This window comes from Alligator sinensis, unplaced genomic scaffold, assembly GCF_000455745.1.
Source record: "Alligator sinensis unplaced genomic scaffold, ASM45574v1 scaffold506_1, whole genome shotgun sequence".
NCBI lineage: Eukaryota > Metazoa > Chordata > Crocodylia > Alligatoridae > Alligator > Alligator sinensis.
The window spans coordinates 1,579,079-1,601,051 of NW_005842215.1; the positions used below are offsets into that span (position 1 = coordinate 1,579,079).

Sequence of the window (21,973 nt, forward strand, 5' to 3'; positions counted from 1 at the left end):
TCCTGCTCTGGTAAGTGTGAAAAGGTACTTGAGTAACCTTGCATCATCTTCCTGATCCAAGTCATCAAGTGGCATTTTCTGTCTTATGGGAGCATCTGGATCCTGCAAGGGAAAGCAATAAATCAATGAAACCTTTATTCTACACACTGCAGATATTTGTCTCTGTCAATGCATAAAGATTATAAGTGACAGTAAACCAGTCTGTAATCACTTTTCCCTGCTGAGGCAACAGTCTGACAAGCTGCATAAAATTTGGCATGCTATTCTCTCTTCCTTCTTCCTCACACATTTTCTCTCCTACTCACCGGTCAGTAGCCCTGGGCAATTACTCACCTGTTTACTAATTTCAATCTCTATACCCATAACTCCTTTATCCTCAGGCTCTTTTCACCTATATATTATTCCCCCACCCCTCAGCCTTCCTTATCGCTTGCATTTCTAACCACCAGAACATCTCTCCCTTCTTTTCTAGGAATTCATAGAAGTTTGTTTGCATTGCACAGACTTCTCTCTCTCTCTCTTGTGAATAATGTATTTAAGTTACATGTATGCTTTCACACAGTTATTAGCATCTTATACTCCCTTCTATAAAACAGCTAATGACAAACTTGATCACAATCTTTTCTTGAACAGCCCCTCCTACCATGGTTTCCTTCAATTAAGAAAGTATATCACTGTTCCTAAACTCACAAATCAGTACTGTGAGTGCTTGTTTAAGGATGTTTATTTGGGCATCTCTAATATTTTGGGGAATTAAAAAAAAAAAAAAAAGGTGATGGAAAGTATTTCTACAAAAAGGGAAAAGGTTGAAAGGGAAAGAAAATCCATGCATCTAAATAACATAGGATTAGAAGGGACTTATGGATCATCAAGTTGAGTCTCCTGTAATCAAACCAATCCAGGTCTTAAAATCCCCAATAACCGATCAAGTTACATCTCAAAAAATCATTCCGTTTCTTACTCTCACTACTCCGATGAGAAGGCTGTTCCAGAACCTCATTTTCTCCAACTGTTAGAAACTTCTTTTTAATTTCCAGTCTAAACTTAATTCATAGCTAGCTGATACCTATTTGGTCTTGTGACAAAGTTGTCCTTTAGTTTAAATCCTTGGTCCCTGGTGTATTTAGTGTGTGTACGGGAAAATAATAAATACCCCTCCTTGCCAGGCTAAACATGCCTAGCTCTTTCCATTTTGTCAAAACAGGATCTACATTTCTCAAATAATTCTATGGTGGTGTAAGAGCAATGTGGGGCTGTGATGGTAGAAATTGTGCAAGAGGCAAGCATTTCCTCAGGCAATATCTTTTACTGGACCAACTATGTAGTCTGAAAGTGATCAGAAAACTCACCAAACTACAGCCTATGGTCAACAGATCAGACAATGAGAGAAATATTCCTAGTCCTTCTGCTCTTGGCTTTCAAACAGCTCCCTAACCTTGCTCAACTCATCAGCAGAAGCAAACTCTCCACTGCCTAACAGACATCAAGTGGAACACAGCCTTGCCTTGCCAAGAAATGCTTAACCTGTGACGCTTCCTCTGCCTGATGAAGGGTAATTGTACCCGAAAGCTTGCAAAGAAGAATTTTTCTAACTATTTGAGTTGGTCTAATAAAAGATCTATAATCATTTACCCAAAGAACCTTGTGTAACCTGTCAGCACATCTCCACTACCACTACTATTAACACGCCCCCGCAGCCCCATAACAAAACCATCAGAATCCACGGTTCCTACCCATGCTTTTCCCAAAATGCAATATAGCTGATCCAATGTACCAAGTGTCCTCACAACAAGCAGACCTGCAAGCAGACCTGGACAGGTTGGACAAGTGGGCAGAAAACAACAGAATGCAGTTCAACAAGGAGAAATGCAAAGTGCTGCACCTAAGTAGGAAAAATGTCCAGCATACCTACTGCCTAGGAAGTGACCTGGTTGGTGGAACGGAAGCGGAAAGGGATCTTGGAGTCCTAGTGGACTCCAAGATGAACATGAGTCGGCAGTGTGACGAAGACATCAGAAAAGCCAATGGCACTTTATCATGCATCAGCAGATGCATGACAAATAGATCCAAAGAGGTGATACTTCCCCTCTATCGGGCGCTGGTCAGACTGCAGTTGGAGTACTGCGTGCAATTCTGGGCACCACACTTCAAGAGAGATGCGGATAACCTGGAGAGGGTCCAGAGAAGGGCCACTCATATGGTTAAGGGCTTGCAGACCCTGCCCTACGAGGAGAGACTAGAGAACCTGGACCTTTTCAGCCTCCGCAAGAGAAGGCTGAGAGGCAACCTTGTGGCTGCCTATAAGCTCATCACAGGGGCACAGAAGGGAATTGGTGAGGCTCTACTCACCAAGGTGCCCCCGGGGGTTACAAGAAATAATGGCCACAAGTTAGCAGAGAGCAGATTTAGACTGGACATTAGGAAGAACTTCTTGCCTATGCAGGGGGTCGGACTCGATGATCTACTGAGGTCCCTTCTGACCCTAACATCTATGAATCTATGAACAACTAGGTGGGTAAAACAACAAAGCAACTACACAGTAGAATGTGTTCTACGAACTCTCATAGAAAAAACATGAAGGACAGAGACCCACCCCGCCTCCACCCCATTAGGAGTACAATTCTCACAGAACAAACACACCCACTCTGATCTCACTATCCTCATGTTCAAGAGAAATCTAATTAACACCTTTATAAGGCAAACTTGGGGACAAACATGCATAAGCTGCCCGGACACTAAGAACCAAGGACTGAACAATGCCACATCAGGGTGGATTTTATTTAAATCCAATAGATTCAAACCATGATTAACATCACTGGTCGGGAAGCCTAGATTTAATCATTGGTTTCTACAAAAAGTGCATTCTTGCTGTTTGATGTCCTTTATTCGTTTAACTTCTCGAAACCTTGCACTTTTAGAGAGGCAAGGGCTTGACTCTGTGTACACAAACTTTCAGAGACAAGAGGGCTGATTGGTGGGTAATCAGCAGGGATCTGGGTTTTCCGTTTCCCATGGAAAAACAGAGAAAACCATGGATTCCTTCCTTTTTACCGTGGAGAAAATGTGGATTTTCCCTTTTAGCAGAGAACGGACGGACGAGACGACGACAACACACCTTGCGCCCAGCGGATGCATCTACACAGGCGTGGCTTCATAGGCAAGCAGAAGTGGTGGCAGCCCCGTGTGAGAGCCCCCCCAGCCAGCACGCAACCACCACCCTGTGGAGCTGTGCGGCCAGTTGTGGCACAGAAGCAGTGGTGGCTGCCACATGTGAGCCTGAGACTCCCCCCACCAGCCTGCCAGCCAAGCAACATGTGCGCTGCCTGCACGCTGTTGCTGCCACTGCCACACCCCACGCTGCTTGCCCATAAAGCCATGTGGCATGGGGTGTAGCAGCAGAGTTGGGGTGGTGGCCGTCATGTGCAAACCCCCACTTCCTGATTTGGCTCCCCCAACACCTTCCCTTTGGGCACCAGCAGCACCAGTGGGGTGGGGGGTGGTTTGTGTTGGGGGATTTAATTTTAATCACAGATTTGTGATTTTTAAATCAGAGAATTTACAATTTAAAAAAAAGGAGAAAACCAGGATCCCTGGTAATCAGGTGTTCTCTCTCATCTCCATATACTTTTGTTAACAGGGATGTTATCTCTGGAGACAAGTCCAGTCTGAGAACTGAAACAAAGCATCACAGAGATAGTTAATGAGCTCTTCTAGACTGAGCACTGAGTCCCATTGGATAGAGTGGTTACATGAATATATCATTTCAAATAGTACATGATTAGCAGTTATAATCCCTATTCCACAATGATATCTTTGAGCTTTAACATATCTTAAATTAAAATCATCTTTATGTAGGTTTTTTTTTAAAGTATCTTAACAAAAAAAACCCAAAATACAATTAAATAAAAAAAACTGATTTAAATAAAAAAAAAAGTGAATTTTAAACTTTTTAAAAGCTTGTTCCAGTTTGAATTCACCTATTCAACATGAGCAAGCAGAATTATACACAATATTACAGATGCAATCTTCCCAGTGCCTTGGCATTAATATTTCTTTATCTCTACTATGAACTTCACTTCATAGATCTACTGGATACAAAAAGTCATGGACTAAATATAGACACCGGGATTTATGACACATTATAACCTGCCTATCTGAGAACTCCAGGTAACTTCTCTACTGTTTACTAGCTGTATTCTTTACCAGGTCAGCATTGCCTTTCCCCAGCCCACCCATCTATTTTTGTGGAAGTTGTGTCATTTAAAAAAAACAAAACCCTATTAATCACATATACAATTTACTGCTACTCTGAAATCAAACTTCATTTTAAATAATACTTACTAATTCAGTTACCAGGGGCCGACCGCTTCCAACATGTGTGTTTAGGCGTCTCTGCTTCAAGATATGTAGAGTATTCTCCCTGAAGACAGCAAAATAAGTTATTTTTAGAAACACATTTAAGCTACCATCGAAAAAGAAATAATGCATATTTTGATTAAGGACAGCAAAAGTACATAAGCCAAAATGGACACAGTTTGGAAACTGTATACACTGAGAACCATTCAGATGTAAACCTGAATTAATCTGAAAACATGAAAGTGTAACACCACAAGGTATGTGATCCAATTAATCTAGATCAGTTCTCTTTCAAAAGCCTAACTCATAAGCCAATCATTCACTTGTCCAAATTATGGAATCATTCCAGTGTGATGAAGTATCACAGACCATTTATAGCAGAATATTAAGATTCACCCTAAGATAAATCTAGGACAGTACGTTAAGATCAGGACCAACTCAATATTTCAGAATTTATCATCATTAGCTTTTAAAATATGATTAATTATAGAGATGAGAGATACATGTGGTATTTGATATTTTCTATCTTGAAACCCATTGCTAATGGTGTGTAAAACAATAACTACTGTTGTGAAAAGTTTATTAACTAAGGTAAAAAGTGATCACTGTAAAAAAAAATACATAATGGTATGATCCACTTTATCCAGCTTAAATAATACTACAACCTGGCTAACAGGTGGCCATCTAATATCACTTTTTACTTCCATTGCAATATACCCAAAAAGCTCAACACAGAGATTAAGGTTCCATTGTACTGGGCACTGTACAAACAACACAGATATCACTTTGCTGGAGAGAAATAATATTCTAGTTTGTATTTTCAAAATCCTATAAATAAGCAAATGAGGAATATGGCAACAGTGAAGAAACGTCTATAAAGGATAGCCACAGTGATGTCAGCAGCCTAACAACTATGGGCAAATGAATTCTTTTCCTTCATGGACACTGTAACACACACACACACACACACACACGAAATATTAATTTACTCCCAGGTTAATCTTAAACCATTCACTTTAACACGCACTTAACCCCAGAGAAACACACTAATTCTTTTCTTGAAAATCCCTGCATCAACCGTTAGAATCAAAACCTAAACCTTACCTTCTCAAATTGCTAAGACTTAATGAAGAAGAATACAAGAAAAGAAAAGCCACAAGGGTTCTATGACTCACCAATACACAGATTTTGCATAAAACTCAATGTTGTCAGAAAAATCTCCAATTTCATCTTTGGCAATGCTCTCTAACCAATCTACCACCAGCTGGAAAAAAATGAAGGGTGGTTATTTTTTAACAAACAACACTGCTGCAAATGTTACAATACCCCCCCAACTCTTACAGTATTCTGGTCTGTTCATGTATACTAATGAATTTGAAATGCATTTATCTGCATATCACTCCACTCTCATTTCCAAAATATCCAGCAGAACTGCCTGCGCTCACATCTGTTAGTGGCTGCAGTTAGAGCAATATGGCTTAACAGTTAAAGAAGCTCAATATGTAAAGAATGAGAAGCATAGCACCCGGGACTGCTAAACCTCTTCCCTTCTAATATATACATCTCAAGAGCACATCTGATCTATAGCAGGCCATTCACACACAGTATGTGTAAGATCCTATTGAGATTATAGAAAAAAATTCAGTTAGTTATCAAGAAATCTATTACATTAGGAGTTAAAATACCTCAGAGAACTTGCATGACTCAAAAAGTGTACCAAATGTCCAAAATTTATCTATTCCTATCTCTCTCTCTCAAAATTGTTCTGTCCTACCTGGCTCTGTCGAACCAATGAATCCTTCTGAAATAAGATGCTCACGGCCATCTTTTCACTAGCATTTAGAACCTATTTAAGAAAAAAATCCTGATTATTTTGGAGCGTATAAGAAGATGTGTGTCACTAGAATACATGCAATATGCCATATTGTTTTCTGAATAGACAAAACTAGAGGGGAAAATACTTGTAGGAAACTGGTAAATGTGATATTTAGGAAAGACTTAATATTGTTTGTATTGCTTCTCTCACTTGAGAGGAAGCTTTATATTAAGAAATAAAGTCATGGAGAAGTATGACTGAAGAATCAATTTGTTACAAATTAGATGATGACACCAAATAATGGTTCTTCATGAGTCTGGTTAGGTTGTTCAAGTATCCTTTTCAGATTTGAATAAAAATAAAAAGGGCTATTTATCCAAGACTCTTAGCACCCCACATAACAGTATAAAACAAAAATGGAATTAAGCATACATAAGATTCTAAGATTCTCCTTCCATATAAATTTATCTCTATTATCAAAAAGATGTAAAGGTTTTTTTGGGTTTTTTTATTTATTCATTTTTGCAGAGAAAGGGTGGGAGGACAAACTGTAGGAAGGAGGTTGATTTTTGGCAGAGATAAATTTAATTTAGATATGCTGATAGGCACTTCCCTCCTGAATTAAAATAGCTTCTACTGATGTTGCAAGACAAAAAAGAGTATCTGCAGTTCACATTTCACAAAATTATTTTATCTTTCTAAATTTATTCTATCAGCACAGATTACAACAGTACTTTGTTATACAAAGAGCAAGGAGACATGCAGCCTAGAAAGGGGTTTCAAAACTCCAGCTTCTCTAAAGGAATAAAGATTGTGAAATATTAGAAATCCTGAGACTCCGCGATAAAACAGTACTTCAAGGAAGTGTCTGAACTCTTGCCTATCCCGAGGAATATCATAGTCTAGGTTGATAGAACGTGTCAGAATGGACAAACATCTACTCATAACAGTGATTTTCAACCAGGGTGCTGGGACAGGATCAGGCTCTCCCTGCCTAGCTGTTCTTCCACCCCCACTGCCTGCTCCCTCTGCAAGGAGGTATAAATACATTTGTTTTTGAAATAGGGTGCCACTGAGTTCACAAAAGTTCACAGGGGTGCCTCAAGTCTGATGAGAGGTGCTGTGAATCTAAAAAGGTTCAGAACCAGTCACTTCCAATTGTACACATGAGGATTCCATGTTATAAATATGCAGTTTTTAAATCTTCATCTCCACTTGGATAATGGAATCAGTTTCAATTTGTTTATATTCACTTTTACTTTCAACCTTCAAGTAGAACACTTAGATAGCAAACAATGTAGACAAGTGGTTTTAAATTTTAAAGCTTGAAAAGGCTTGCTATAGCACAAAACTTACTGCAATATCAAACGCAGTTTCATCTTCTAGGGCAGACTGTATTCTATCTCTAAAAAGTGAAGCACAAATATTATCAAAGTTAATACTAAGATTGTTAATTCATCCAGAATATAACAAGATGTTATTTCAACCAGAAGTACTAACTTATTGTAAAAACAACTTTAGAAATATTCCTACACTTAATTTACATGCTAGGAAGTAAAACAGTAATACAACTGGGTGGCTACTTACCAGTTTGAACATACACATTATTTCCATCAATAAATGGATATTAAATTAAAAGACTTAAACTGCACTGCTTAGCATAAATGCACGACAGTTCTTAATAAAGAAGATGAATTTAACATAGACTATATGACTGGTGAAAAAAAAATGTAATTGTTAATGTCAGATTTAAAGCTGAAGAGAAGAATTTAAGCAAGTGCTCCATTTCTCTTATTTTATTTTAAAATACTTGAGTGAAGAGCCTAGGAAATAACTGACAGAGAAGAGTAAAGCTAGAGACAACAATTATGGAGAACATCAAGCATTCTTATTAAGCCAGTTTTGAACAGAAGATTCTGCTACAGAAGCATCAACTTCTTTCTTCCTGAAAAGCAATTCTAGAGCACTCCTGTCAGGAATGACTTCATTTTGCTCTCCAAGAAAAAAAATGTGAAGCAAATGACTCACAAAGCCAGGTTGAAGAAGAAGAAAGAATGGACTCCTTACATTTGGTACCAACTAGTTTTCATATGTTGGGTCAGTGACTCATTTATGGTGTGTCAGAGCAAAAATATACTGTACTTTGGGAGAAGGGAAGCGTTTAATAATGCTCAAGGACAAGCCACACGTGAACAACTACGAATTTCCGAGATAGATTACTGTGCCTCAGTCAGTTTATCTGGACCCAAACTATACCTGGAATACTATCAAACTTATTGAAAAATAATAATTGCTAGAAGACACCAAATACATTCATTGTGTTTGGGAAAACTGGTTTATATGGCTATTATGCATTTCCCGCTAAGAAACATGGCTTAATTATCCTTCTTCCAGCCTCCAAATTTGTAGTCTGATAGGCCCTACAACCAAATGACAACCATATTCTTCTAATTATAAACTTGGCTCTGCATACAAATCAAACCCATTCTTTTCAGACTGAATTTAAGGATGAGCAACTTTCCCTGTATACAAGTCAAAAGCCACAGACGTACTTCTACTATCTCTACAAAGTCACACAGGAGAATCGGATATCTAAGAAAAGGACCCAAAAGTTTAAATGCACTGAAAATATTAAAATTAATAATAATTTTTTAAAATGCACTGAATAAATCTGATCTGGTATTTTTATTGTGTGAACAAAAACAAATAAAAGTACAAAAAGTCCATTTATTGGTTGATCCAGTGTTGAAGTTAAGTATAATGTTTATGTTTTCTTGAAGGGAGGGTGGAAATGGTCAACTTAGAAAAAATACAGCAAGTCACTGCAGAACTATAACTGAACTGCTTTTAAAAAAGAATTACCTATAGAGTGAGGAGAGCAGTCTCCATGTTACCATTTCTTGCTTGAGAAGCCACAGCACACTGGCAGTTTTTGAAAACTTCTGCTGTCCAGGAGTTGCTCGGTAAACTATTTTCCCCAGTACATTCACCTGACAAAAATACATATTGCACACAGAAGGTTACCCATTTTTTATTTTGTTGCATGCCTGTTAAATCAATTTTTTCATTGCCCTGAGTGCTCTCACTTGATGCCTAAGACAGCTTTTAAGGTAAGCATCTTTCATCTCAGTTGGGAGCAGACATACTAAGCCTATACAGACTGTGTGAACAACTATTATTATCGTTATGACAGAGTTTAAAGATCTCAAATGAGATCAAGGCCCTGCCAATCAAGCACAGAAAACAGAACAAAAAAAGTAGTAATAAACATTAATCCTGAACACTGAAAAGTCCTATTTTATCTGTGAGACTATATGTGGCTCTTGAAAAAATGTACTTGCCTACTTACTCCAGGTAAATTTTGGGGACCCAAGATGCTACTTTCTGTAGAATTTAGACTTATTTAAAAGAGTTTCTAATAATTATGAAGACAAAAGTGAATGGAATATAAGTTAAGCAATGCTGTTTTCTTGGGTTCAAAGAACTGTAACTAAATACTTAAAATTTGGCCTACCAGTCACATTTCTGAGAGGGTGATATTCAAGTTGGCCAAGTACCAACTATCCAGGGGTTGATTGGAAACTGAGACCCAAGCTGATAGAAAAACAGCTACTTGGCTTTTTTTAGACCCCCCAGGATCCTCCTATCTACAGCTGTAAATGAAAGCTATGTTTCTCCTGGAGCACAATCCAACTTCAAACAGAAATAAAATACCTAATAGGTGCTTGGCCTTGGATTTTTTACATATTAAGAGAAGTTAAACACATTCATTTGTTACTTTTTCAGGCACAGAAAGGAAATCACCACCTTTTAAATTAAATCCCAAACTCCATAATCTCACATAAAGGTCAGTTTCCATTTATTATTTCTCTTTTTTCTCCCATCCACAAGGAAACAAGGACTGTAAAGGCCAGACACAGATATCCGAGACTGAATTATGCATTTTCATGAAGAACCTGGGATTTTACACTGGATCCTCAACCTACAGACAATTTTACACACACACACACACACACACACACACACACACACACACCTCCTACCCTTAATTCCTTTGTCTAACAGGCACCAAGGGGCAAAGTCCCTTGATCAACACTGAAATTCTGTTCAAAGCATTACTTCTCTTTTCTGACCAGTAGTTTTACAAACATAGTAGCTCAAATCCTCCCCCTTTTAAACTTAGTGTCACTTAGCTCCAATTAATTCCTGACAGCCCATCAAATTAATAACACCACGAGGCTAAATCAGAGGAGGTTACGGTTTGATACCTAGACTTGTAATGGCAGCTTGCCAGGAGCTAAACAGGAAACATTTGAATTACCTTACCCCACCCCCAAAAAAACCAAAACATCTCCCCCCACAAATGCAAATAAATATTCCACATTTTCAAAGTCTGCAGGATGTACTGTGGGCAATCCTGAGCTAAAAGAACACCCCTTTCTAATAAACTAGTATCTAGTACAACTAATAAAGTTACTCTATTTACTTGAAGACAAGATGAAGTTTTATTCCCTAATCAGCATAGGGGGAAAAAAGCTCCTCGTCTTACAGCAGCATACAAGAAAACCTTATTAAGTACACTGTATCATTAAACTGATGCCAAAAGCAGCATATATTCAACAATGGAAACCAAGTAAGTCGATTAAATGCAGCCAAAGCTAAGCAGGACTATAAATGAATTACTTCCCCCCCCCCACGCTTCCCAATCATGAGTGGAGGGCTAATTAGCACATAAAGCCTTTGGGTGGGTGGGTGGAGTACACGCACGCGCACACACACACTGAATGGTGCCGAGCTGTGAAGCCATCATGGCATGAAATGCTGGTGACTGCCGAGGCACAGCCCAATGATCGACATAGTAAACCATGACCCTTTTAGGTTTGGACTAATATCATGCATGGTTTGTACTACATATAAGTAGGTACAAGAATGCTGCTTAAAACTATATTTATGAAGTACTTGTGCTAAAACTTGCAGCAGTTTCAAAAAGGGTAAACCGCATCAATTCTGGATGAACTAAGTCTATGGGTACCTGTAACAATTTGCCTATGTGCAAATTACTACAGGTATGTTTACTTCAGGGTCAGTGTTTTCAAATTCAAATTTCACTTCCATGTGCTCAGAGAGAGCAGGGTCTGACAGTAAGGAAGGGGAAAGGGCTGCAGGGCAAAGCAGCTGGGGGAGTGGCAGAGGACAAGGGGCTACCTGACCTTCCATATTTATTTTTCCGGGCTGTAGCAGTGGGAAGAGAAACACAATCAGGGCTAACCTCCAATAATTAGACATTATACTTGGAAAATTATAACAAATCTATAAAATGTTCCCTATATGGAATCTATATATTAGAGGGCTGTCTTATAATCAGGGTCATCTTATATCCATGCAAATGCGGTATATCCAGCCGTTAGATTATGGGGATCAGTCCTAAGTATAGTGACCTCTTAACTGAAAGAAAACAAATTCCTAGTTTCAGCAACCAGTTTTCACCACACTCCTTTCCAGAAACATTTCAAACAAATTACCTGACTGTTACAAATATTCTCATATTCTTCTACAAGTTCAAAGACTGTAGTTGAAGTGTGCTTCAAAAAGGAATGCAGAAAATCCAAGTACATGCTCATCGTAGCTACAACACATTAAAAAAAAGAATGAGGCACATCAGAATGCCATAGGAAAAGTATTTTTCACAAACAGAGAAATTTAAAGTCTTGACTTCCCATGAGAGTTCAAAAGTCTATTTTACAATGACATATCACTTGCAGATGTTATCCAACATAACAAGAAAAAGTAAAAAGCAAACAATGCCAATATGAATTGTCATCGACTGTCTGTGACCAATGTTGTATGGAACGTTATCTGCTCACACTAAAGTCTCACAAAGTTCTAATAAGTGGGAAAGACACTTTAGGAGCTCTCTCATCAACTAGCAGCAGAATGAGGAAAATAAAGTAGAGAGAGCACACAGGTCAGCATGCCACAGTCAAAAATACTGCTCTTAGCTTTTTAATAAAAACTTCAAGTCATCTCACCAGCTTCTCCAGGATCATCTTCACGCAACAGCACAGCACTCATTGTGATATCTTCAGTCATATTGGACAAGTCCAAGTTTGCAAATATTCCTGTACGGTGAGGTGTGACTGCAACTGTCCAATTACTCTCATCCATCTAAAAAACAACACAGAACAGCAAAAGGAAAATAAACAACAAAAAGACATCTCAGACTGTCATAAGCCTAACTCCAGGCTATTATTAGGTCTTGTAGCCATAAGCAGAGTAGCACTTGAAATGCAGAATGAATTGATCACCTTTCATACATGACGCACATGCCTCTTAAAGTGTACAAGCAGATGTGACAGAAGATTCAGCTTAATTTATTCAGGTTAAATCAGCAAGATCTTTGTGTCTCGTATGAAGTGTGCAGTATTTGACTCCTGAGCTTAAAACACATTCCCCCCCCCACCCCGACCCTTTTGTGCTTTCATCCTTAACCTGCTTGAAAGTCCTATGGTGTCCAAGGCAGGTAGAAGGAGGCAGAATCATTTCAACTTTTATAAGTTGTTTGCAAGCCAAATGTTGGGAGAAAGACCCCAAAGAACAAAGATAAAAAAAATTATATAAGCAGAATTTATCCAAGCCGGAACTTTTCATTAGGGGTTTTCAAGTCTCCCAGAATGATTATAAAATATGATATTATTGTCAGATTAGAATATCTTTAAAATAAAAGGGAGCATGCAGAAATGGATTATGCAAATTATTTGGGTTTAAATCTGCAGCTACAATAGAAATATTTTAAAAAAAATAAAAAAACTAAAGGGACACCTGTTAATTCGCCCAGATGACACAGCAGCAAGTTGACCAAAAGTAGCAAAGACATCACCTCCCAGACTTAGTTCCTTAACAATAGAAGTGTACTGATACATCAGTCCAATATCGGATCGATATTGTGGTGCACGCAGGACTGAGGCACAGGTCATGGGGTGCGGGCAGCTCCTGCCACTGCTTGCACCAGGCCCGGGAGGGCGGGGGAGCATGGTACCCCAGATCTGCATGGCGTGGGGCAGGCTACAGCTGTGGGCTGGAGCTGGAGCCAGAGCCAGCACTGCGCGGGGCGTTTCTTGCTGGGGGCTGGGCTCAGAGTGGGCTCTGGCAGGACTGGGAGGAGGCTGCAGCCACCCCAAATTTCGCTGCAGCTATGCTCCCAGCTCACCTCCGTGCCACCGCAGCTCTGGCTTTTCTCTGTGCTTGGGTGGAGGCAGGGTATTCCTCTCATCCTCCAAGACCCTACTCACTGTTTCACTGGCAACACAGCCCCAGCCCTGCTAAAAAGGCTGCTGGCCATGAGGCCTGCACTGATAGCACACAGCCCCCTACTCCCTGCCACACACGCTGAACTGGCCCTAGGTCCTTCCCCATTGTGCAGCAGCAGGAGAGGCAGCCAGCAGGGTCCACAGATTGCACATTAACTGCCTGTGGGCCACAGGGCCATCAAGTAGACAGTCCTGTGTTAGAAAATGTGTTTGTGCAGTCTTTGCCACAGAAAACTTTCAATCTAACAACATAAGTGTCTTGTAGTAAACAAGTGGAAGTAATGGGGAGGAAAGATGTTAGAAACAAAAGAATGCATTTATGAATGACAAAGCTATGTATAGATGGATTACTTACAGTCAAATTAAAAAGTAAATGTAAGGAAACAAGAGTATTAAGACATGCTGCATGGCCATTTTTCTAGTCATTAACAATTTCTGTAACCATCAGGGTAAAATAAGGACATTGTTAACACCATCTGAAAGGCTGTCAAACAAGACAATCCTCCTTTGAAAAGGTGAATACTAGCAAAAAGGGATGGTAAGGAAGGTTAAGTGAAAATGTAACATTTTTAAAGGTTCAACACTTTTCTATTTTTTTTCTGTTAAAAACTTAACTAAATATTATTAAATCATATATTTTGGGGGAGCATAACAAGCAAAATCAAGTGTCTTGCAACAAATCTATGACCCCAGTTTACTTTTAGTTCTGGGAGTACTAAATTAACATATAGAGTAAAATAAAAATACCACTTTAAAACCCTTATTTATTTCTCAAAGCATCAACCTCCTAAGACAATTCATGTACCGTAATTATGCAGCTGATACGCAATTAAGTGCACCTTCTGCTTATGTCAAGCTATGTTTAAAACACTAGGAAATTCTACCATTTTTAAGATTCATAGGAACAAAGAAGGGAGAACATGAAGTATAACGTGCATACCATAGACAAATTGCCATAAAATCCAGTAGTCTGCATAAGTTGAGGCGATTTCCCTACTGTTCCCAAGAAGGCAGATACATCTGGCTGCTTCATGGAACTTCGAGTTTGTGAAGTAACTGAAAAGTAAAGAAAATGTTAAAAGCCAGAGTGCTTTGCTAGGGAGTTCCTATGATTAGTAACCAAGATTAAAAGTGTTTATAAAGTCCTGTAATTAACTGTGCAAAAAGGTGAACCAGTTTCTCTCTCAAATTATTCTCTATTAATTTTCTGGATTTTGAGAGCAGGCTTGAACAGAAAGAGAGTATCAGCTCCAGCAAACTTTATATATAAAGAAGTAAAACAATGCGTGTAGAATCACAAACTGCAAGTAAACCATAGATGGAATTACACATCAAAGGAGAAAAAGGATTCTTACAGGGGTGATGAAATAATGATACCGGAGTTTGGGGAACCAATTGGTTCTTTGGTGTTACACTACCAGGACTGTCATCCAAGGATGCAAGACCTGTTGAACAAGTTAAGAAAAAAAGTCTCCTAAACTTTGTTTCATATTTACTAATAACAGAACTACTACTGAAATACTTTATCAGATAAGCAAATTATCTCTTCTACTACCATTAAAAAAAAAATTGCAAAGCACTTCAGGTATGTACATCTAACCCAGGAGTGGGCATATTCCAGCCCACGGGCTGCACTGGGTCTGCAACGGACCCCATTTCCTAGCAGCCCCTGCCTGTGTTGCTGTAGCTGGATTTCCATGGAGACTCCAGGAGTGGCAGGGCCATAGGTTTCCATGCAGTACTGGCAGGGTGTGCAGCTGGGCAGGGAGCTGCTCTGGGACCAGGATCTTGTGGTGGAGACAGCATGGTCTGGAGCTGGAACAGAGCTGCCATCTACTGCTCACAGTGCCCTGCCTGCTTATACTGCACATTTCCCAAGCAATATCAGCAACAGGAAACTGACATGAATCCTGTCAATTTTACTTCTGGCCTGATGATTTGGAAATGGAACAACAAAAAGGGCCACCACCTTATTAAGCTAATTTTGCAGTAGTTCCAGAAAGTAACAGAAAGAACAGACGCACTAGAATTTTTTTACCATCAAAATCAGATAATTACTATTGCATTCATTAAATTTATACAAAATGGTTCTAACAATAAAATAGCTATTGTGAAAATGAAATATTAACATCTCCATTTCCATAGTCAATTATATTCATTTGCTAAATCAAAACCCCCAAGTTTTCTAATAATGTTGAAAAATTTTAAAGGGAAACTGAACTAGAATCTAAAATAATAACACAAAAGACAGAATTAAAACATTCCAAGTGTTACTCCGAATTCTCACTACCAATTTTTTCTACCTCTTTCAGTTTGACAAACATGCATAAAATAGGAATAACTGGCTATATGTTGGATACAGTAAAATTGACAAAATACAAATGCTGTTGAGAGACAGGGGGATTGTTTTTACTATGTAATCTTTCACCAGTAAACACACACTACTTTCGAACAGTAGATTTAAAGGTCTTAGAAGTGGTATTTCAAAGTTAGTGAGTGATATTTCAAAGTTATTGATGTTCCTTTATATTATGAATGTACAGGACAAGAAAATGCAAGTTTCATACTAGTGTTATTTCAAATGTGCATCATTTCAAGGAATACAATACAGTACTCTATAGCAGTTGAAATTAACTAGATCTCATGGGAGCCATAATTGCTATAAGCCAAAACCAAGAAAAAATAACTATTCCATGGTGCAGTCAGAATATTAGGGGTTTCACAAACACACAAAAACCTTGACAGAGAAAGGATACTAGAAACTCTTTTTTGAGAACTCTGTTTTCGAGCAGGCCTAGTCATCTCCGCATCTTGTGGGGATGCCACATTTCCAAAATCAGTCCTACAAAACAGAAATGGAGTAAACAAACAAATACAAGTAAACAGATTTAAGCAGGACAAACTATGGGAGAAGCATTCTATTTTCTTTTGCTAATTAGATTGTACGATCAATAACTACTTTCAAATACTTTAGAAAAGTAAATAAGTGTAGCCAGTATTTTATGAAATTAAAAAGAAACTATTTTCTCAAAATAACCCCCTCTCCTCACCCTCCCCCCCACCCAGCCCCAAACTCTTGCGGTTGTTTCTATCCAGCAATGTCCTTTAACTGAAAAGAAGAGGGAAATGCTTGAGAAGCAACAAGTTCTCCACAGTGCTGAAAAGATTACGGTACAAATATTAAGTAACTAACTTCACACTCACGGAAAATATTCTAACAGGTGCACAGTAGTCCCTCCCACAGCTAGTCCAATTTTAACTAACATCTGACAAACTTGAACATTTATGCTGAAGTTCTAATACTAGCTGATTTTACATGAGAACAGAATCTTTTTGAAAAAGCTTAAACAAGTCACATAATGGGTTTATGAGAGATGATATTTAAAATAAAGAATGAAGTGAACTCACACCTTTGATTCTTTCCCCAAATATTTTGATTTATCTTTGACCCATGAAGTTGACCTGTGCTAAGGAGAAGGGAAGATTTAGCTTTCCCATGCAGCAAAATGCTTGTGAAATGCAAACTGCATATAGACCCCCAAATACGTAATATTTGTAAGGTTCCTAGACTCTGTGGGAAGCTTCAGAATCCAAGAAGTCAATTTACATGCACAGACAAAACTGGAACTTCACTTAGATGAGTAAGTTCAAAGGCCTGAAGAGACCAGCCTCCACACTGAGACACTTCTGTACAGCACAGACCTAAGGAACTCCCACAGCAATTCCTGATCCGAGTGCTCAACTTGTTTGAACTATAGCAGGGCTGTCAAAGTTGATTGGCTCATTTCCCCCACACCACCCCCAGCTGGATCTGGACTGCAGGGCTCCTGGATCCAGATCTCCAGCAGCAGGGCAAAGCAGTGGTGGCATTAAACAGGCAGTTTATGCAGAGGCTCAGACATTTCAGGGAATCAAAGCTTAATACAGCTGTTGCTCACCCTGCCAAAACACATTCCCAGTGGGACTTCATACTCTGAAACTCAGAGGAAGGCCTCACCCCTGCTCACCCCCAAGTTCCCAACCCCTTCAGGAGCCCCATATGCCAGATGACACAGCTCTGCAAGCCAGATCCACCCTACAATGACACCCCTGAACTACCACATTCCTTTAGAAAGATACCTCACCTTGATTTAGAGACATCACATGACAGACTACCCCATATCTGCAGATAAGTTGTTCCATTGGTTAATTACCCTCATTGCACCTCATTTCTAGTTGAAGCTATGTGAGCTCCCAACTTCTGATCCCCGTGCCTCCTTGTAGCTTTTTCTACAAGGTATGTGTACACTCAAAAACTCTTCCCCAGATAGCCCTAACCTCGTTGCCTTCTCTGATATAAACCAAATAAACTGAACTCTGATAACACATTTTTTTTCAACCCTTGTTAAAACCCCTGGCAGTTTTTCATAGATGTTAGAGGCTGGAAGAGACCTCAGAAGATCATTGAGTTCAGCTCCCCTGCACTTGGGCAGGAAATACTGCCGGGGTCAAATGACCCCAGCAAGGTGCATGTCAAATCATTTTTTTAAGGTCTCCAGGGTAGGTGACTGTACCACCTCTGGGGGGAGTCTGTTCCAGACCCTCAACACTTGAATGGTGAAGAAGTTTCTCCTTACGTCCAATCTCAAACGATCTTCAATCTGTTGTTGTGGCTGTTGTTTCTTGCCTTCCCCTTGAGGGTGCCTTGGTGAACAGATGCTCCCCCAGGCCCTGCTGTGCACCCCTGATATACTTAGAAGCTGCCACCGAGGCCCCTCTAAGTCTTCTTTTCTCCAGGCTGAACAGACCCATGTCATTTAGCCTTTCCTTGTATGACCTGCTCTCCAGACCTCTAATCATGCATGTGGCCCTCCTTTGGACAACCTTGAGCTTCTCCCCATCCTTCTTGAAGTGTGGCGCCCAGAACTGAACACAGTACTCCAGCTATGGTATCACCAAGGCCGAGTAGAGTGGGAGAAGAACAGGCTTAGTCCTGCTTGAGATACATCGGTAGATGCATACTCGTGTTTGATTTGCTCTGTCAGTTACAGCATCACATTGGTGGCTCACGTTCATTCTGTGATCTGTTACAACCTCCAGATCTCTTTCAGCTGCGGTGCTGGCAAGTATAGCACTGTCAAGCCTATAAGTGTGCTGTGGATTATTCCTCAATGGAATAACGATGGAGCACTTTACATTTCTCAGTGTTAAACATCATCAGGTTTTGATCCACCTACCTTGCAAGCCTGTCCAGGCCTGTCCTATATCCCCAGCCCCAGCACAGTCCTCCAGTGTGACTGTGCTCCCCCGTTATCTGGTGTCGTCCACGAGCTTCGCCAGTCTGCTTTTCACATGCAAATCCAAATCACTGATAAACATGTTGAAAAGCACTAGTCCGAGCACTGAATCCTGAGGAATGCCACTGGTCACCTTCCCCTGTGTTGACTCAGTGCCGTCCATTAATAGACTCTGGATGCATCTTGCACTCAGAGCCAGTCACCTAGCCTGGCAAGTGCACTACCTAGCCTCAGAGCCAATTTCAACCCTTTCAACATAATCACTCTCATAGCTTTTTTCTGAACCTAACCCAGAGGACGCCGCAGTCCTGCTCCCGTTGCATTCAGGAATACCACACTGCTATGCCTGCTCACATCCTCCTGCAGAGCTCTCACTCCCCCTTTCCTCAACTGTGCACCTGCCTCAACACTAAGTCTCCCAGAGATGCTGCTTTCAGGGTACACCCCTCCTTCAACACATTTCCTTCCCTCCCACATGTACCTCCTAGCGCTAAGGGGCACTGAAACGCACGGTGTCAACAAACGCAGACTAGCAAGACGGTGCGTGTGTGAACAAGGAGGGCGCTTCCCCGCCAGCACAAGAAGAAGCAACGCGCGCCGGCAGAGTGCCCTGCTATTTGGTCGGGAAACCGGCGGTGGCAGCGGCTCTCGCCCAGGCCGGGAACGAGCTGCCAAAACCGCAGCTCCGCTGTCAGTCCGCTGAGGGAAGGCGGTCCTGCGGCGGGGGCACCATACGAGGGGCGGCACAGCCCCTCCGCGAGCTCTTGGAGCCGGCGCAAGAGCAACACCGGACAAGCGACCAAGCGGAGGCCTCCAACACGAGCCCCGAGGGGAGGCCGCGCCAGCGCAGCCACCGGCAGCCCAGGCCAGGGGAGCAACTATCGCGCAGCCCGCGCCTCCCTCCGCCCTGAGCGCATCGGGCAAGGGAGCCCCTGGCCACCTCCGTCCGGCGCTGGCTGGGGGGACGAGGGAGGAGAGGCGCTCACCCGTCCATGCCGGCAGCCCCCGCCGCGGCCACTACTTGAGCCTTCCCGCGTTCCGGAAGCGCCCGCCCGCCACCGGAAGCTGACCCCACACCGGCGCCGCGCGCGGAAGGCGCATGCGCCTCCTACCTTGCGCCTGCGCGCTGCTGCCTGCGATGGACGAGGCGGAACTGTGGGTGCGCGCATGTGCACATTAGCCTGCGGTGGCTCGGGTGGGCTACGTCTCTGAGCTCTGGTGCAAGGGGCGCCTTTCCTGTGCGGCCTGCTGGGGGTCGGGGGCTGTCAGTGAAGCTTAATGCTCCTCTCAAGCGAGTCTTACGCCAGGCATCAGGCCTGAGCAGCAAACAGCGCTGGGGCACGCCCGCCCCTAGGAATAGGTGGGGCCGGGGGGCTGCCCCCCGCGTCACTCCTGCCTGCAGAGTTCAGTGCATCTTGCACTCAGAGCTCCTCTGGCAGCATAGCCTGCTTGTTGCAGGCACAGGTTTGTACTGATTTTTTTCTCCAATTAATATATTTCGTGTTCCGGATCAAGTCAGCCAAATCATACTAACTGGTCAGAACTCAAATTGTTCTGAAAACCCCATTGATTGAGCAGGCAGAACTCAATCTCTTCAAAACATCATGCAGGATGCTACAACCGGCGGGCATCCTCCGTCCCGGGCTGTCACTCCAGGAATTCAGATACTCCCAAGTCTACTGGCAGGCATCCTAGTGCAAGCCTAAAGCCAGAGGGCTTGAGATTTAGGTACACGATCCACAGAAGCTCGCACGCCGATGGGGCTGGTGGCTAACGTTGTTGCAGCAGAACAAGGCGAGTAGAGAGGGGTGAAGATGCTACGTCAGCCCTTTAGGGACAGGATCCTAGAGAAGGCAGGAGGGATGGGGACTTCCAGGGTTAGCTAGTCCAGCCCTATCCAAACCATCTGACAAAACTGTAAGTTAACTCCGCTACCCTTTTTATTCCTTCACTACCCTGGCACAAGCACAAACCTAACATCCTATGGTAAAGCAGCCAACATCCTAGTTCTGTAAAACATTGTCAACACTTACAAGGATTGAAAAAAAAAAAAAAAAAAGTTTGAAGAGGTCTCGGGTAGAGGGCAATACCCCAACTCTGCAAAGGAAGGCAAACCCCCCACACTCCTCATCTGCCCCCATTGGTTGAGACCTTCCCCTCCCTACCTTTTTGCTTTTTTTTTTTTTAATTTATTTACTTCAGCCATGAGCACCTGAACCATGCTTGGTTGTCCTTAAGCACAGTAAATAAGAAATAGTGGGTTTTTTACATTATTTAGTTACACCTACCTGATAATAGTTTATCATTGCTGGTGGACAATGCCAGGAGTTAGTTCCAAGTAATTTAAATCAGACCAATTTTCAATAGATAAGGGTCACCCACAATTATGCCAGTACATTTCAGGACTAGATGCACAAAAGGGGTTTTGAGCCATCTGGGGCACCTATCATCGAGTCTTACACCATATGAAAATAAAGCTTTAACACAGGCAGGCAAAGTCCAACCCATGGGCCAGATCCAGCCAGCAGTGGACTCCGTTTCCCAGTAGCCCCTGCTCTGTGGCTGGAGCCAGTTTCCATGCAGAACCCAGCAGCAGTTGCCCCATGACGGTAGGGGGCAGGGTTTCCATAGAGACCAGGCCCAGCAGCACTGGCAGGCAGCCACAGTACCAGTTTCTTCCTGGTGGAGTGGGGGGAGGCTGTACTAGGGGCAGGAGCAGGACAGGCTCAGCTGCTGCCATCTGTGTAGGGTGGGCAAAGGAGAAAGCCTCCCTGGGAGGGGTGGCTGTGGGGAATTGAGGGGTTGCTCTAGCTGCTTCAAGCCCCACCCCCAGCACCTCCCCTGCTGGCAGGGCAGAGAGCTGCTTTGGAGCTGAGCTGGGATCTTTCAGCTGTGACAGCGTGATCCAGAGCCATGACCTGCACACCCCAGTCCGGGGCATGCATGCTGCAGATCACAGCTCTCTGCCCTGGCTCAGGATCACGTCACTGCTGAAAGATCCCAGCCCAGCTCCAGAGCAGCTCTGCACCCTGCTGTTTGCCCTGTCAGTGCTGGTCTCGATGGGAGGCCAGGGTTTCCATGATCATGGCAAATCTGCTGCTGGGGTGTCCATGGAGACTGGCCCCAGCCGCACAGGCAGGGGCTGCTGGGAAATGGAGTCCAGCTGCTAGCCGGATCACCCATTTTGCCTATCTCTGCTTTAACAAGTCACGAGTTGC

At 42.0% G+C, this 21,973-nt stretch overlaps 1 protein-coding gene across 6 annotated transcripts in view; it reads right to left on the reverse strand.

The window, feature by feature from the left end:
• The window catches only part of NUP107 (nucleoporin 107), a 46,557-nt gene extending 26,735 nt beyond the window's left edge, over positions 1-19,822 (reverse strand). The window contains exons 1-12 of one of the 6 annotated variants that reach the window (XM_006026962.3): positions 19,742-19,822; positions 16,236-16,321; positions 14,835-14,924; positions 14,420-14,535; positions 12,202-12,337; positions 11,695-11,798; positions 9,035-9,162; positions 7,529-7,577; positions 6,131-6,202; positions 5,532-5,620; positions 4,342-4,420; positions 3-102 (exon numbers count right to left, since the gene is read on the reverse strand). In XM_006026962.3, coding sequence (XP_006027024.1) covers positions 3-102; positions 4,342-4,420; positions 5,532-5,620; positions 6,131-6,202; positions 7,529-7,577; positions 9,035-9,162; positions 11,695-11,798; positions 12,202-12,337; positions 14,420-14,535; positions 14,835-14,924; positions 16,236-16,321; positions 19,742-19,749 — 1,057 coding nt within the window. In that variant the 5' untranslated portion in view covers positions 19,750-19,822. The other 5 variants (XM_014521477.2, XM_014521478.2, XM_014521480.2 and 2 more) reach the window with 5 other exon arrangements.
• Between the last annotated feature and the right edge of the window lie 2,151 nt (positions 19,823-21,973).